Source organism: Siniperca chuatsi, linkage group LG22, assembly GCF_020085105.1.
Source record: "Siniperca chuatsi isolate FFG_IHB_CAS linkage group LG22, ASM2008510v1, whole genome shotgun sequence".
NCBI classification, from domain to species: Eukaryota; Metazoa; Chordata; class Actinopteri; order Centrarchiformes; family Sinipercidae; genus Siniperca; species Siniperca chuatsi.
This window is the reverse complement of record NC_058063.1, coordinates 382,501-397,500: the sequence shown is the minus strand read 5'-3', so window position 1 is coordinate 397,500 and position 15,000 is coordinate 382,501. Positions and strand designations below refer to the sequence as shown.

Genomic DNA, 15,000 nt, shown 5'->3' with positions numbered 1-15,000 from the left:
GAAACACAGACAGCAGTATGAAGAGATGGTGGCTCAGGCCAAGAAGAGAGGTTAGGCATTTGACAAAAGTAATCAAGGTTCCCTTACTATCTTCTTCCAGAGCATTCACCCCCAGAAAGTGAGGTCATCACTGGAGCACTACACTGTTACAAACAAAACATCATTAACATGACTAGAGAAATCCTTGGAATCTTTAAAGCTGGATAGCAATGTAGTTTTATCCCTCATGTTTTAACAAACACCTGCAATTTATTTTTCCTCCACCTTTCTCTAAAGCTTGGCACACAACTACAGGACTGAATATGCTATATCTGTCTGGTTTCAGCCTAGTTTCCTCTTTTATTAACTTTCTATTTTGTATGTAACCACCTCTCTTTACACTCCTGTCTGTAGAGTTGAAGGATGCTCAGAAGAGAAAGAAGCAGCTAGAGGATCGGTGTAAGCTTGAGGAGAGCATTGGCACAGCCGCCCAGACCTGGAACCAGGAGATCTTGCCTAACTGGAGTACAGTGTGAGTACAAACAAAGATTGAGTTTAGAATGATAAAAGTAATTCAATTCAATTTTATTTATATAGCACCAATTCATAACAGAAGTTATCTCATTGCACTTTTCCTATAGAGCTAGACTGTACTCTTTATAATATTAATTACAGAGACCCAACAAATCCCACCATGAGCAAGCATTTGGCGACAGTGGCAAGGAAGAACTTCCTTTAAGAGGCAGAAACCTTGGACAGAACCAGACTTAATGGTGGGCGGCCATCTGCCGCTGCCGTGTTAAAAGTACTGATGTTCTGCGTATTTTCTTTGGAAACTTAACTTCTTTTGTACAAAGAAGGAATTTACCAGTGCAAACATTGGTCAGACCTTTGAACATTATAGTGCTTTAAACAAAGAACTATAAATGAATTAGAGAAGTCTCTTAGTGTTCAGCAGACAAGATTCTTAACTGTTTTCTTTTTCACTGGTCTGTTGTGTTTTAAAGGCAATGTGCTTAAATTCCTAAATGTTGACCTGTCATGGAAAATCCACCTTATTGTGGACAAATACTGAACAGCTGCCGTAGACCAGCACTGCAGGGAGAAAATACAAACCGATCATATATAGGCATAATGATTAATTATGAGATTAACAAAACACAGCCTGTTTAACAAGCATAACTGCCACATTCATTCCAGCATGTTGATTTGAATTAATATCAGTCAGTGACTCTGTTATACCTCCTGTCATACAGTCATACTTATCATACTTACACCTATCGGATTGGTGAGATTTTGGAATACTACAGTAAGACCTTGCATTAAGATTAGTACTTATTTGCCAAACTTGAAAATTAGGGTGGTCTTGTATAAATAATTAATGGTTTATGCGGTCTTGCTTTACAAATTAAGTCTCTTAATGTCACAATCTCCAAAATGCTCTTCAACCACAAGGAGACTTGTTTTACCACTAATACTGTGCACTACCCTATTGTTTTTGTTTCTCCTACCATTTATACAATACAACAATACAAATGGAGTACTATGAATTAGAGGGGGAACATTGTGAAATATGGGGTAAATATAAACAAGAAGTAAAAGATGTATTGGTTAGGTTTTACTCACTTAATGCAGAATCAGTGACTGCAGCAGTGGAAGAAATGACTGCCACATTGTGGCTGAGATCGATAAATCATGGTTTCCTCTTAACACAATTGTTAATTAAATTCAATAAATTTTATTTATATAGTGCCAAATCATAATAGTTATCTCAGGGCATGTTTCATATAGAGCAGGTCTAGACCGTAATATTGATAATATTATTTACAGAGACCCAACAGTTCCCACCATGACCAAGCGCTTGGTGACAGTGGCAAGAAAAACTCCCTTTTAACAGGCAGAAACCTCGAGCAGAACCTAGACTCTGGGTGGGTGGCCATCTGCCTCGACGGGTTGGGTTGAGAGGGAGAGGGGGAGAGAAAGCCAGATTCATCATACGTTTGCAAACATATTACTGCCGATTTTCAAGTCTCATCTCATAACTACTGCGGAAAATTTGATTGTATAAGTGAGCACTACATCACAGCCACCTACGAAAAAAGAAATTTAATCAGCTGTTACGTGAACACAACACGTGCACGCGTACGGGAACCAGTTAGTTTGAAAACCACTTGGGACATAACACCAGCGAGAGCAGAGGGGCTTTGTGTAACACCAAAGCTAGCTGAGCTTGCGTTTCCCTATGAAGTTCCACAAAAAGCAACGTGAAAAAACAGTTACCTACATCCAACCTACTACTCTGGTTATTTAATTCGCTTCAAATGAGGCTTAACATTCACAAAATTTTTCTTGACTTGACTAGCATTACGACATTAGTCTATTGTGAATTGAGTTCAATAGACGCTAGCCACATTAGCCCAGCAACATGCTAACGCCAAGGTCAACAGACTAACCTGAAAATAAACAGTAAAGCAACATAAAAATGTCAAAACTTACAGCTTCCAAGATTTAAGTATTGATCCATCCTTGAGCTTCAATTTTGAATCGAAGCTGGCTTTGTAACTTACAACAGTCAGTTGTGGGGACATTTCCATCAAAAATAGTTAATCCACTGGGTCTTCACTTCCTCGGATGGTGTGAGTAGTTTTTGCAGCAAACAACAGAGACACTGGGATTTCTTTGCTCATAACGTTACCTTCCACATCTTTGTGTTACCAGAGCAGTTACCAGAGTTAGTGAGGAAAATAGTAGTTACTGGATGTAACTACAGTTCTATGAGTACGTGCAAAGCCCTCTACGTGCATGTTATCGCAGCCAGAATAAAGCACATTAGTTTTAATATACTAAAACGTTTGTCACGGTAATGATGGTTTTGCAAAATCCAGGTCGTGACAGATTGTGACGAAACTGGTATACACCCCTAACGTCTGCCTCCCAAACCCAAACTAGGAGCTGGTTCCACAGGAGAGGAGCTTGATAGCTGAAGACTCTGGCTCCCATTCTACTTTTGGAGACCACAAGTAACCCTGCATTCTAGGAGCGCAGTGTTTTAGTCGGGTAATAGGCACTATGGGCTCTTTAAGATATGATGGTGCTTGACCATTAGAGGCTTTGTAGGCAAGGAGAAGGATTTGAAATTCTTTTCTGGATTTTACAGGGAGCCAGTGCAGAGATGCACTGTGGGAGTTAAAGGACATATAATGATCAAATATAAGTCAGAGATTCCTTACGGTGATACTGGAGGTAAGGGCAGTGCCATCTAGAGTAACTATATCTTTAGATAAAGTGTCTCAGAGGTGTTTGGGGCCAAGTACAATAACTTCAGTTTTGTCTGAGTTTAACATCAGAAAATTGCAGGTCATCCAGGTTTTTATGTCCCTAAGGCCTGTTTGAAGTTTAGCTAACTGATTGGTTTCATCTGGCTTGTTTGAAAGATATAATTGGGTATCATTTGCATAACAATGAAAGTGTATGGAGTGTTTCCTAATAATATTGCCTGAAGGAAGCATATATAAGGTGAATAGAATTGATCCAAGCACAAAACCTTGTGGAACTTCGTGACTAACTTTGGTGTGCATGGAGGATTTATCTTTAACATGTACAAAGCAGCCTCTGATGTGCTAAACCCTCCTCCAGGTGTACAACTCGACGAGTGAGAGACCTCTGGTGGCAGGGCATCCCCCCCAGTGTCAGAGGCAAAGTGTGGAGCCTGGCTGTGGGCAACGAGCTCAACATCACACATGGTACATGGGAGTGAGTGTGCATCTGAGAGTGTGTGTGTTATGATGAGAGGAAAAGGCTCATAAGGTCTGTTTCCAAAGCTACATTATATAACTATTAACCTGTGATTGTTCTGTCATGATTTGTTAACTGACTGCTGTTTGTTCATCACTTAACAACATACTAGTATGGCCTTTTTCTATTTTGTTATGTCAAACTACCTGCACACAGATGCGTGTAGCAATGTCTCTTTGTTTTTGTAGTGTCAGTGAGATAGATAAGAGTTCATTAAGAAGGGGCATGGTCCAATGATTCCCCCTGTACAAGAGGCAGCATTTCAATGAGTTCTCTGGATGGAGATAGTATACATACATACATACACACACACACACACACACACACACACACACACACACATACACACTGCAAATTCATTCTCCACTTGCTAAGGGAGCATCAACTTTAAATTGCTCAGAGAAAGTCTTTTGTACCCTCAGGGTTACTTGCAGATAAGCACTCTCTTGCTGACTGCTGAGCTGGGCCACTCTGCAACATTTTGGGACAGAAGTGTTTAATTCCAATTCTTAGTGTCACGATTAGATTCAGAATCAAATCTCAATTCAAAACTGATTGAATAAATAGAAAAGGGAGGCGCTAGTTTCAGGCTCTTACTCCAGTGCACTGCCAAACCACTGACTTGTGTCCTTTAGAGTCCACTGAATTGCAATATGAAACATAACTGGCAGTTAAAACTGGTCTTGAGTAAACTCAGTCGCTTCATGTTAGTCTTTTGAAAATAATGAAATGAAAGTGTAATTTTTAATATCTTCTGAAAAACAGAATATGGTCTATGTTTTCTTTAGTAAGGGGGTCAAAAGTGGGGTGTGAAGACGTGAGGCAAAGATACTGCGTGAGGTGAAAGGGACAGGTGTATGCTGGCGTTCTAAAAATCCAGTGTACATTCTTGGGGCACACTGCAAACAAGAACTAATAGCTAATTCAGCACTTTCAATACTTTCAGTGGTGCCATGTTCCCAAAATGTAAACAAATATAGGCTAAAATATCAGGACTTAAGTTGTAGCTGACAGACTAATATTTAAATTAGTTTGATGATCTGAAACATTTAAGTGTGACAAATGCAAAATAATAAATCAGGAAGGGGTCAATCACTTTTTCACACCACTGTATATGTATGTGTATATATATGTCCGTGTATATATATACTGTATGTAAATGTATGTATATATGTATGTGAATATGTATGTATATATGTATGGGTATGTATATATATATGTATATGTATGTATATACAGTGGTGTGCAAAAGTGTTTGCCCCCTTCCTGATTTCTTATTTTTTTGCATGGTAGTCACACTTAAATGTTTCAGATCATCAAACAAATTTAAATACAAGTCAAAGATAACACAAGTAAACACAGAATGCAGTTTTTAAATGAAGGTTGTTATTATTAAGGGAAAACAAATTCCAAACCTACATGGCCCTGTGTGAAAAAGTGATTGCCCCCTAAACCTAATAACTTGTTGGGCCACACTTAGCAGCAACAACTGCAATCAAGCATTTGCAAAAACTTGCAATGAGTCTTTTACAGTGCTGTGGAGGAATTTTGGCCCACTCATCTTTGCAGAATTGTTGTAATTCAACCACATTGGAGGGTTTTCGAGCATGAACTGCTTTTTTAAGATCATGCAACAGCATCTTAATAGGATTCAGGTCAGGACTTTGACTAGGCCACTCCAAAAAAAAATCAGGAAGGGGGCAAACACTTGCACACCACTCTATATATGTGTGTGTATATATATTTGTATGTGTGTGTATATATGTATGTATATGTGTGTATATATGTAATGTGTGTATGTATGTATGTATGTATGTATGTATATGTATGTGTATATGTATGTATGTATACATATGTATATATGTATGTGTATATATATGTATATGTACAGTGGTGTGAAAAAGTGTTTGCCCCCTGCCTGATTTCTTATTTTTTTGCACGTTTGTTTTCATATTTTTGGCGATTTTATAGGGGTCACATTTTAACAAACTCGTTCTAGACCGTTAATCTGATCATCTTCAAACTTAGTCAGCATACATAAAACAGGTTGCAGATGAAAAGCTTGAGTTTTCGTAGAAAAATGTGGCTGTTAAGGGGCGGCAAATTTCGAAGTTTCGCCATGAAACAGGAAGTGGTTGTAACTTTACTGTACATGGTCCCATCTGAACCAAACTTTCATGATAAGATCCCGCCCTGAACACACACATATGACAATATTTAGTTATTATCATACTGCCACCTAGTGGCAAGTCAATAAGTCAGCCTTGTGTGACAAACATCATCCGATTTATCGTAGAGAAGGTTTCAGTCGTAGTCATCTGGACACTGTTTTCAGAATCATCTGTTTTCAGATGACTACGACTGAAACCTTTTCTATGATAGAACACTCCTGGACGAATGAGGGTCTTATCATCCGATTTACATCGAAATTACATGGTGTGGTCTTTACTTGATACCCAGCAAGCATTATTAGTGTGTGTTCTTTAGCACCACATAGTGGACACAGAAAGTAATATTTAAACTGGAAGTTGCTGTAACTTCAGTTTACACTGTCCAATCAGCCTCTAATTCAATCATAGTCATAGTGCCACTTACTGGCAACAGGAAATTACATGTTTTACACTTTGATGTACTCCTCCTAACAGGTTTAGCAGATCCACTTCAAATTTGGGCAGAAATGTCTTAAGACTTTGATCTTAGTTGTCATCGAACACCATTTCCATAGTGATGCATGATTCGCCATGAAAAATGAAGCTGTGTTTTAGGGGCTAATGATGCTTGAAATCTCAAAAAACTCGCACACGCGTCAGAATTGGTGTATTTTGCTGACTGATATGGGTCTCTGCCTTGGGTATGGAAAACTGGCTTAATAGCGCCCCCTACAAAATTTCAGCTAAGTAGCTGTTTCAAGTAGATGTATGAAATTTGGGAGGCAGATGTATAATTTCTTGAATTAAAAAAGCCTCTTGGAGCCATACTCTAAACCCAACTGGAAGTCAGCCATTTTGAATTTAACATGCCATTTTTTCCCATTTACAGGCTCCGTACATTAACAAACTCCTAGAGAATTTATCAGATCGACTTAAATTTGGGCAGTGCAATCTAAAGACCTTTGTGATGCTAAATTGTGAAGCTTTTTTGGTTTCCTCAAAAGGCGTTGCCGTGCCGATGCAGCAAAATTTGGCGAATTTTAGCAATTTTTACATTTTTTATGTTGATTCTGGTGCTAAATTGCGACGCTTTCTATGTTTTCTCAAGCGTAGTTGCTGTGGCGATGCGGCGAATTATGGGTTCCCAAAATTTGTAACATTGCTACCTAGTTCCAAAATTACTAACAGTGCCAAATTGTTCCAGAATTAGTAACAGTGCTACCTCATTCCAAAATTAGTAACTGTGCGACCTCTGCTCGACATCGTCAGATGTTTTTTAAATTTCACATGTTCGATAAGAGTCCCAGCCTGAAGAAATCTACATGCCAAACTTCATATGGTTATGATGATCGACCACTCCCAGTTACACTTATGTGACATTCATGAGTCATAGCACCATGTACTGGCAACAGGAAGCAAGCCACATGGGACAAACATCATCCGATCTACATGAAATTTACATTGTGTGGTGTACACTTGATGTACAGCAACCTCTGTTGATGTGTCGAACGGGGGCGGCATGGCAGATGCATGACGCCATGCCAAACAGGAAGTGGGAATAACTCAGCAATGTTTCAACTGATCAGCCTTAAACGTCATATGGTTATTGATGGAGCACTCCCAGTATGATTAGTGCTTGTTCTCCACCACCACATAGTGGGTGCCAAAAGTGATATTTAACTCCTTCGTGCAGTGCCTAATGGTCGTGAACATTCAGAGCAGTGTCAGCTGGCCTCCGGTCACAATACTGCGGCTATCACTCCCTCCGAGGCGCTCGTGGAGGCGAGGGCCTGTTCAACGCTGCTTGCAGCTTTAATTATTCTTTAGTAGGGCCAGAGCACTGAAAATCGGTGATGATGACCTATTGAAATTCAAAGAATTATTAGGGCCTGAGCAGCAACTGTTATGGAGGCCCTATTGGCATGCAAGGAATTATTACTCTTTGTCAACCCCCAAATTAATCGCATTTTTGAGGGCCTAATGGTGCTCAAAAACTCACGAGACTTTGCACACTTGTCAGAAAATTTACGCCCGATATGGGTCTTGTGCATTGGTGTGGCAAAATGGCTCCATAGCGCCCCCTACAATTGTTTTAAAAAGCAGGCCCCACCCCATGTTTTGCCTTGGGTGGTACATGTATCACCCCAAGACACACAAAAAGGCCTTTTGCACCCATACCCTTAACCCAACAGGAAGTCAGCCATTTTGAATTTACTCAGCACCTTGAGGACATTTTTCGCCATTTACAGGCTCCATACTTTAAAGCTGGAGTGCGGAACCTTTGTCTCCCCCTTTCTGGCAGTGAGTAATTACACAAACACTGTTGACGTGGTCTTATGATGTATGCCTACAGTGAGCTCGCCCCAGGCTTGTGTTCAGAAATAGTTTTTAAAAAAAATACAGAGAAATTTCCACAGTTCCAAGACCATAATCCATTATTTAGGTAGAGTAAATGTAATAGCTACATAGCCTACTCCAAATATTTAACCAACCTGTCCAAGAGCAGTAACGTGACATCTGTGTCTGCCCTCAGTCCCTTCTCTCAGCGCTCTCCAACAAAGAAAAGCTAAAGCTACACCAATGGTTATCCATGTTTGTCCTCGCCGTTGATTGGTTTCTTTTTTTGACAGTAATCCTTCCTCTGAACGCTGAGATTCTTTTTTATCTGGAGCATCAGACACTTTTCTTGGTCGCTTCTTAGGTTTTACTCCTAGTTGCTGTAGTCTACTCCATCGCTACGGTTGCTCCAGAGCCATGTGGAGAAAATTCAAGTGGCTTTATTGGCGCGACTGCATACAATATGTTTGCCAAAGGATATTAACACAAACTATACGATCATAATATACAAAATAAACAAACAATGCTCAATAATAAACATTCTCTCCCATAAGAGAGAGAAAGGCGTAAAACACATCATTACCGGTGCGCCCGCGCAAGAATGACGCCACAGAGTGATTTACCTGGTGGCGATTGGCTTAATCGGCATTGTGTGAACTTGTCTGGCAAGGGCTTGAATGTAACGGACGTTCATTTATATGTAAAAGTCCTGCACTCTAGCTTTAACAGACTCCTCCTAGAGAATTAATCGGATCGACTGAACGGCGTGTCCATGGCATGACATCGAATTTTGGTATTTTGCTATAACACAGGAAGTTGTTGTAACTTGAGTGTACATGGTCAGATCTGCCCCAAAATTCACATGTTTGATAACAGTCCCAGCCTGAAGACATCTACATGCCAATATTGTATATTAGTCATTGCGCCACCTACTGGCAACAGGAAGTTAGCCTTCAACGAATCAGCCCTTGGGGTGAGCTTCACTTACATGTATGAAATTTGGGTGGTACATGGATTACCCCAAGACATACAAAAAAGCCTCTTGGAGCCATGTTGTAAACCCAACAGGAAGTGAACCATTTTGAATTTAACGTGCACTTTTTGGGTATTTTTGACCATTAACAGGCTCTGTATTTTAACGAACTCCTCCTAGAGAATTAATCGGATCGACTTTGAATTTGGACACTGTATTCCCATTTTATTCAAGGGCATGTCAGTGGCGTGGCATCGAATTTTGATTTTTAGCCAAGAAACATAATCTAATCTGCCCCAAACTGCACGTTTGATAAGAGTCCCACCCTAAAGACATCTACATGCCCACATTGGAAATGACGTTTTATACTTTGACGTATAGCTGGTTGAGCAGATCAATCTCAAAAGACATTGATGATGCTGTATTATGAAGCTTGAGTTTTCGTTGAATGCCGTGTAGGTGGCGAATTTAGATGTTTCGACATGAAAAAAGAAACTGTTGTAACTCCACTACAGATATTCAGATCTTTTCCAGATTTCACGTCTTTGATCAGAGTCGCGGCCTAAAGACATCTACAGTCCAATATTGAATCATAGTTGTAGAGCCACATACTGGCAATAGGAAGTTACAGGCCCCATACTTTTACAAACTACTCCTAGCATGTTAACAAGATCCAACTCAAATTTCGGCAGAAAAGCCTCATGACATCAATGATGCTGTATTGTGAAGCTTGTGAGATTTCCTCAAATGCTGTCACCATGGCGATGCATTATTCACCATGAAAAACAAAGCTGTTTTGAGGGGCTAAGGATGCCAGACATCTCACAAAGTGGTGATGGGCCTGAAGTCAGCACACGCGTCTGAAGTGGTGGATTTTGTTGTCTGATATGGGTCTTGCATGTGGGTGTGGCAAAATGGCTCGATAGCGTCCCTTACAAAAAATCAACAATGTAACCCAAGCACTGCATATCACCAAGATGTATGTAATTTGGGATGCAGATGTATCATCCCAAGACTTAGACTTAAGTCTCTTGGAGCCATACTCAACAGGAAGTCAGCCATTTTGAATTTACTGTGCAATTTTGGGGTATTTTTCGCCAATTACAGGCTCTGTACTTTAACAAATTCCTCCTAGAGAATCAATCAGATAACTTAATTTTTGCAGAGCGAAAGATCTTCACGATGAAAAGTTCTTCAGAGTTTGAGTACAAGTTGAACTGCGTGTCCATGGCGTGACATTACATTTCCATGTTTGGATGTTTCAAAATTTGTAACTGTGCTATCTCAACGCGACATAGATCTGCCCCAAATTTCATGTTTGATAAGAGTCCCAGCCTGAGGACACATGCCAATTAGGAGTAATAGTCATTGCGCCACCTTCTGGCAACAGGAAGTAAGCCTTGTGTGACAATCATCATTTGATTTAACAAAAGCATTCACACAGAGAGGAGAAACAAACAGGCAATCAGAATCAGAAATACTTTATTGATCCCCGTAGGGAAACTCTTTGTTACAGTAGCTCGTCTTTACGTCAGTGCACACAGGAGAAAGTACTAGAAAACGATATGATACACTATAAACTCTATAAAACAGGTCAGAAATAAATTAAGTATCATGTCGGTATAAGTATAAGATAAACTAAGTGTCAAGTACCAAGTGGGTTTACTGGTTGATGATGAAAGTACAGTCTAAAATACAATGTAACTACTTATGTAATAAATAATATTAATAAGCGGAGGTGCATGTACTGTCGAAGAGTAATTGAGGTATATAGTATCAGTAGCAATAAATAAGAAAAAACTAACAAGGGAAAACTAATATTGCAGTAGTAGTACACAGAATATTGCACAATTATTATTAATTATGGCGGAGAAGTAATGCTCAATGTCCAGTTTAGTGACCTAGGGTCAAACAGACTAACCCTTAGAGGGAGGAGTTAAAGAGTCTGATGGCCACAGGCAGGAATGACTTCCTGTGGCGCTCTGTGGTGCTTTTTGGTGGGATGAGTCTTCCGCTGAAGGTGTTCCTTTGCTTGACCAGCACGTCATGGAGCGGGTGGGAGACACTGTCCAAGATGGCATGTAGTTTGGCCAGCATCCTCCTCTCTGACACCACTGCCAGAGAGTCCAGCTCCACCCCCACAATGTCACAGGCCTTGCGGATCAGTTTATTGAGTCTGTTGGCGTCCGCTACCTTTAGCCTGCTGCCCCAGCATGCAACAGCATACAGGATAGCACTGGCCACCACAGACTCATAGAACATCTTCAGCATCGTCCGGCAGATGTTGAAGGACCTCAGCCTCCTCAGAAAATAGAGGCGGCTCTGGCCCTTCCTATAAACAGCCTGAGTGTTCTTTGTCCAGTCCAGTTTGTTATCTAAGTGTACTCCAAGGTACTTGTAGTCCTCCACAATGTCCACACTGACCCCCTGGATGGAAACCGGGGTCACTGGTGCCTTGGCCCTCCATAGATCTACAACCAGCTCCTTTGACTTTGTCGCATTGAGCTGCAGATGGTTCTGCTCGCACCATGAAACAAAGTTCCCCACCACAGCCCTGTACTCCGTCTCATCACCACCGCTGATACATCCCACCACAGCAGAGTCATCAGAAAACTTCTGAAGGTGGCAGGACTCTGTGTGGTAGCTGAAGTCTGTGGTGCGCTGTCTGACACACAGTGCTGCAGGCGCACATGCTGTGGTCTGCCAGTCAGGTAGTCCACAATCCAGGACACAAGGGGGGCATCCACCTGCATCGCTGCCAGCTTCTCTCCCAGCAGGGCAGGCCGGATGGTGTTGAAAGCACTGGAGAAGTCAAAAAACATGATCCTCACAGTGCTTGCCGGCCTGTCCAGGTGGGTGTGGATGCGGTTAAGCAGGTAGATGATGGCGTCCTCAACTCCCAGCCGGGGCTGGTAGGCGAACTGAAGGGGGTCCAGGAGGGGTCTGACCATGGGCCGCAGCTGTTCCAGCACTAGTCTCTCCAGGGTCTTCATTATGTGGGAGGTCAGTGCCACCGGTCTGTAGTCCTTGGAGCCACCGGGGCGTGGCATCTTCGGCACAGGAACGAGGCAAGATGTCTTCCACAGAATGGGGACCCTTTGAAGACTCAGGCTCAGGTTGAAGACATGCTGAAGGACTCCACAAAGCTGGGGGGCATAGGCTTTTAGCACCCCGGGGCTAACGCCATCGGGGCCTGCAGCCTTGTTTGAGTGGAGCCTCATCAGCTGTCCTCTCACCTGGTCAGCAGTCAGGCACACAGCAGAGGTTACAGGTGGGGGAGGGGGGGAGTCGTCGGTCTGGAGAGGGCCGTTAGCCTGATGGGGAGGGGCGAGCAGAGTACTCAGAGGAGCTTGAGGGCCGACAGCAGCTGAGTTAGAGGGGGAATGAGCAGGGCCGACAGCAGCTGAGTTAGAGGGGGGATGAGCAGGAGCCGGTGTGTCGAATCTGTTAAAGAACAGATTCAGTTCGTTGGCCCTGTCCAAGCTGCCTTCAACTCCTCTGCTGCCAGTCGGTCTGAAGCCAGTGATGGTCTTCATGCCGCTCCAGACCTCCCTCATATTGTTCTGCTGGAGTTTCCGCTCCAGCTTCCTCCTGTACTTCTCCTTGGCTTCCCTGATTTTTCACCTTCAGGTCAGCCTGGATTGCCCTCACCTCCTCCCTATTACCATCCGTAAAGGCCCTCCTCTTGGCATTCAGAATGTCCTTGATGTCCTTTGTTACCCACGGTTTATCGTAGAAAAGGTTTCAGTCGTAGTCATCTGGACACTGTTTTCAGAATCAAGACGTTTCGGCTCCCATCCGGAAGTCATTCTCAATTGTGATACCCACGGTTTGTTATTTGGATAACAATGGACCATCTTGGTTGGGACATTGCAGTCCACACAGAAGTTAATGTAGCCAGTGATGCACTCAGTGAGCCCGTGTCTCATAGGCCTCCCCTGACCATCTCCTCACTGTCCTTGTGGTCACAGGCTGCCTTTTAACCAGAGGCACATAGCAGGATTTGAGGTGAACCAGGTTGTGGTCTGACCTACCCAGAGGGAGGAGGAGGGAAGAGCTGTATGCATCCTTAACGTTAGCATACAGCAGGTCCAGTGTCCTCTCCTCTCTAGTAAGACAGCTCACATACTGGGTGAAATTAGTCAGTGTTGTTGAAACACTGACATGGTTGAAGTCACCCGAGATTAAAATGAGTGCACTCGGGTGTTGAGTCTGGAGATGTGCTATGGCGGTGTGAATGGCGTTGCACGCCGATGGCGGGTTAGCAGAGGGGGGGATGTAAACAGCCACAACAATGGCATGTGAAAATTCACGTGGCAGATAATATGGCCGGAGTCCCACAGCTAACAGTTCAATGTCCAGGCTACAGATACTCTGCTTGATGGTAATGTGACCAGGGTTACACCATCTGTTGTTAACTACAACAGCAAGCTCGCCGCCTTTCCGCTTACCGCTCCCGGTGTGATCGCTGTCGGCCCGAACAGTCTGAAAGCCATCGATGGAAACGTTATGGTCCGGGATATCCTGGTGTAGCCATGTCTCAGAGAAGCACATCAAGCTACACTCACGGAACTCCGTCTGACTCCGGGCTAACACCGTTAGCTCATCCATTTTATTCGCCAGCGATCTCACGTTGCCCATGACGAGATAAGGCAGACACGGCTTAAATCTCTTATTCTTAAGTCTCTTTTGTCTGCACCCCTCTCTCTTCCCTCGCCACTTCGTTCCACCTCTGCATCCTCGGTGTGTCCTCCTCCAGATCTCAGTGGGGACATCAGTTGTCCTGGGCGCCATGCTGCTCGGCTTCAGCGCGATCAGCTGTTCCCTTGTGTAAACAATGTGGCCAAACAGCTGATCTGCAGTGGTGCCCTGACCGAGCAGGAGAAGAAGAAGTTCCACGGCGAAAAAAAGTACAAAAACACTTTCTACCCTCATTTTCGCAAGAGCGTAGTTTAAATTACACTTACACACAAGTTACTCAAGTTTGGAAGAAAAAAGGAAAGTTAAAAGTTGGAAAAAGTAAGACGATGAGACGGAGCTACGGCAACAGGCAGCATGCGGGCTGGCGCATGCGCACTTACCTTACCTTACCTTACAAACAGAGGGAGATAGAGCCATGATAACATGCAAACTAGGGAGAGAAGGGGAGAGGATGAATCTCCTGGGGGATGAAGATCCAGATCAACGACTGGATTTAACTGCTTCGTGCAGTGTCCAATATTCATGAAAATTCAGAGCTGTGTCGACCTACCTCCAGTAACGATGTTGCAGATGCGGCATGCCCCGATGTGCAGAAGGTGCGAGGGCAAAGCTTATAGCTTTAAATATGATTGGTCTTTTATCCCTAAAGTATATCTTCATATTGGACTGCAGTTCTTAGCTCCTTGCAAGCCCGTTTAGCATGGCCTGCAGTTGTCATCTTCTGCAATTAATATTAATTTGCTGGTGTTTGGTACTATACAAGATCAGGGGCACCAGTGCAGAGCTCCATGTCATGTCTTAGAAAGCTAATTATTTCGATTCAGCATCTCATCACTAGAGGGCAGCCACATGTCAAAGCACATGCCCAGAGGTTCAATGTACTGCAACAAAATAAATGTCTTCTGAAAATGGAGGGAGATCTTTTTCCTTTAATCACCTTTAGTATTACTTCTGCAGAGTAATGTGAAGAGCTGAATCCTTTTATCCCCTCAAGTGGTTTCTGTCTAGTCATCATGTTCTCTACTCAGTGTCTTTAACCTCTGTCTGTACACCACTGTACTGTGG

The 15,000-nt window shown here is 42.7% G+C and overlaps 1 protein-coding gene across 5 annotated transcripts in view; it reads left to right on the top strand.

Moving 5' to 3' along the window:
- The window catches only part of tbc1d14 (TBC1 domain family, member 14), a 78,258-nt gene that overhangs the window by 48,950 nt on the left and 14,308 nt on the right, over positions 1-15,000 (top strand). For all 5 annotated transcript variants that reach the window (XM_044183551.1, XM_044183553.1, XM_044183552.1 and 2 more), the window contains 3 exons: positions 1-50; positions 394-511; positions 3,616-3,722. The exon at positions 1-50 is cut by the window's left edge and continues 33 nt beyond it. In XM_044183551.1, coding sequence (XP_044039486.1) covers positions 1-50; positions 394-511; positions 3,616-3,722 — 275 coding nt within the window. The remainder of the gene's footprint in view (positions 51-393; positions 512-3,615; positions 3,723-15,000) is intronic.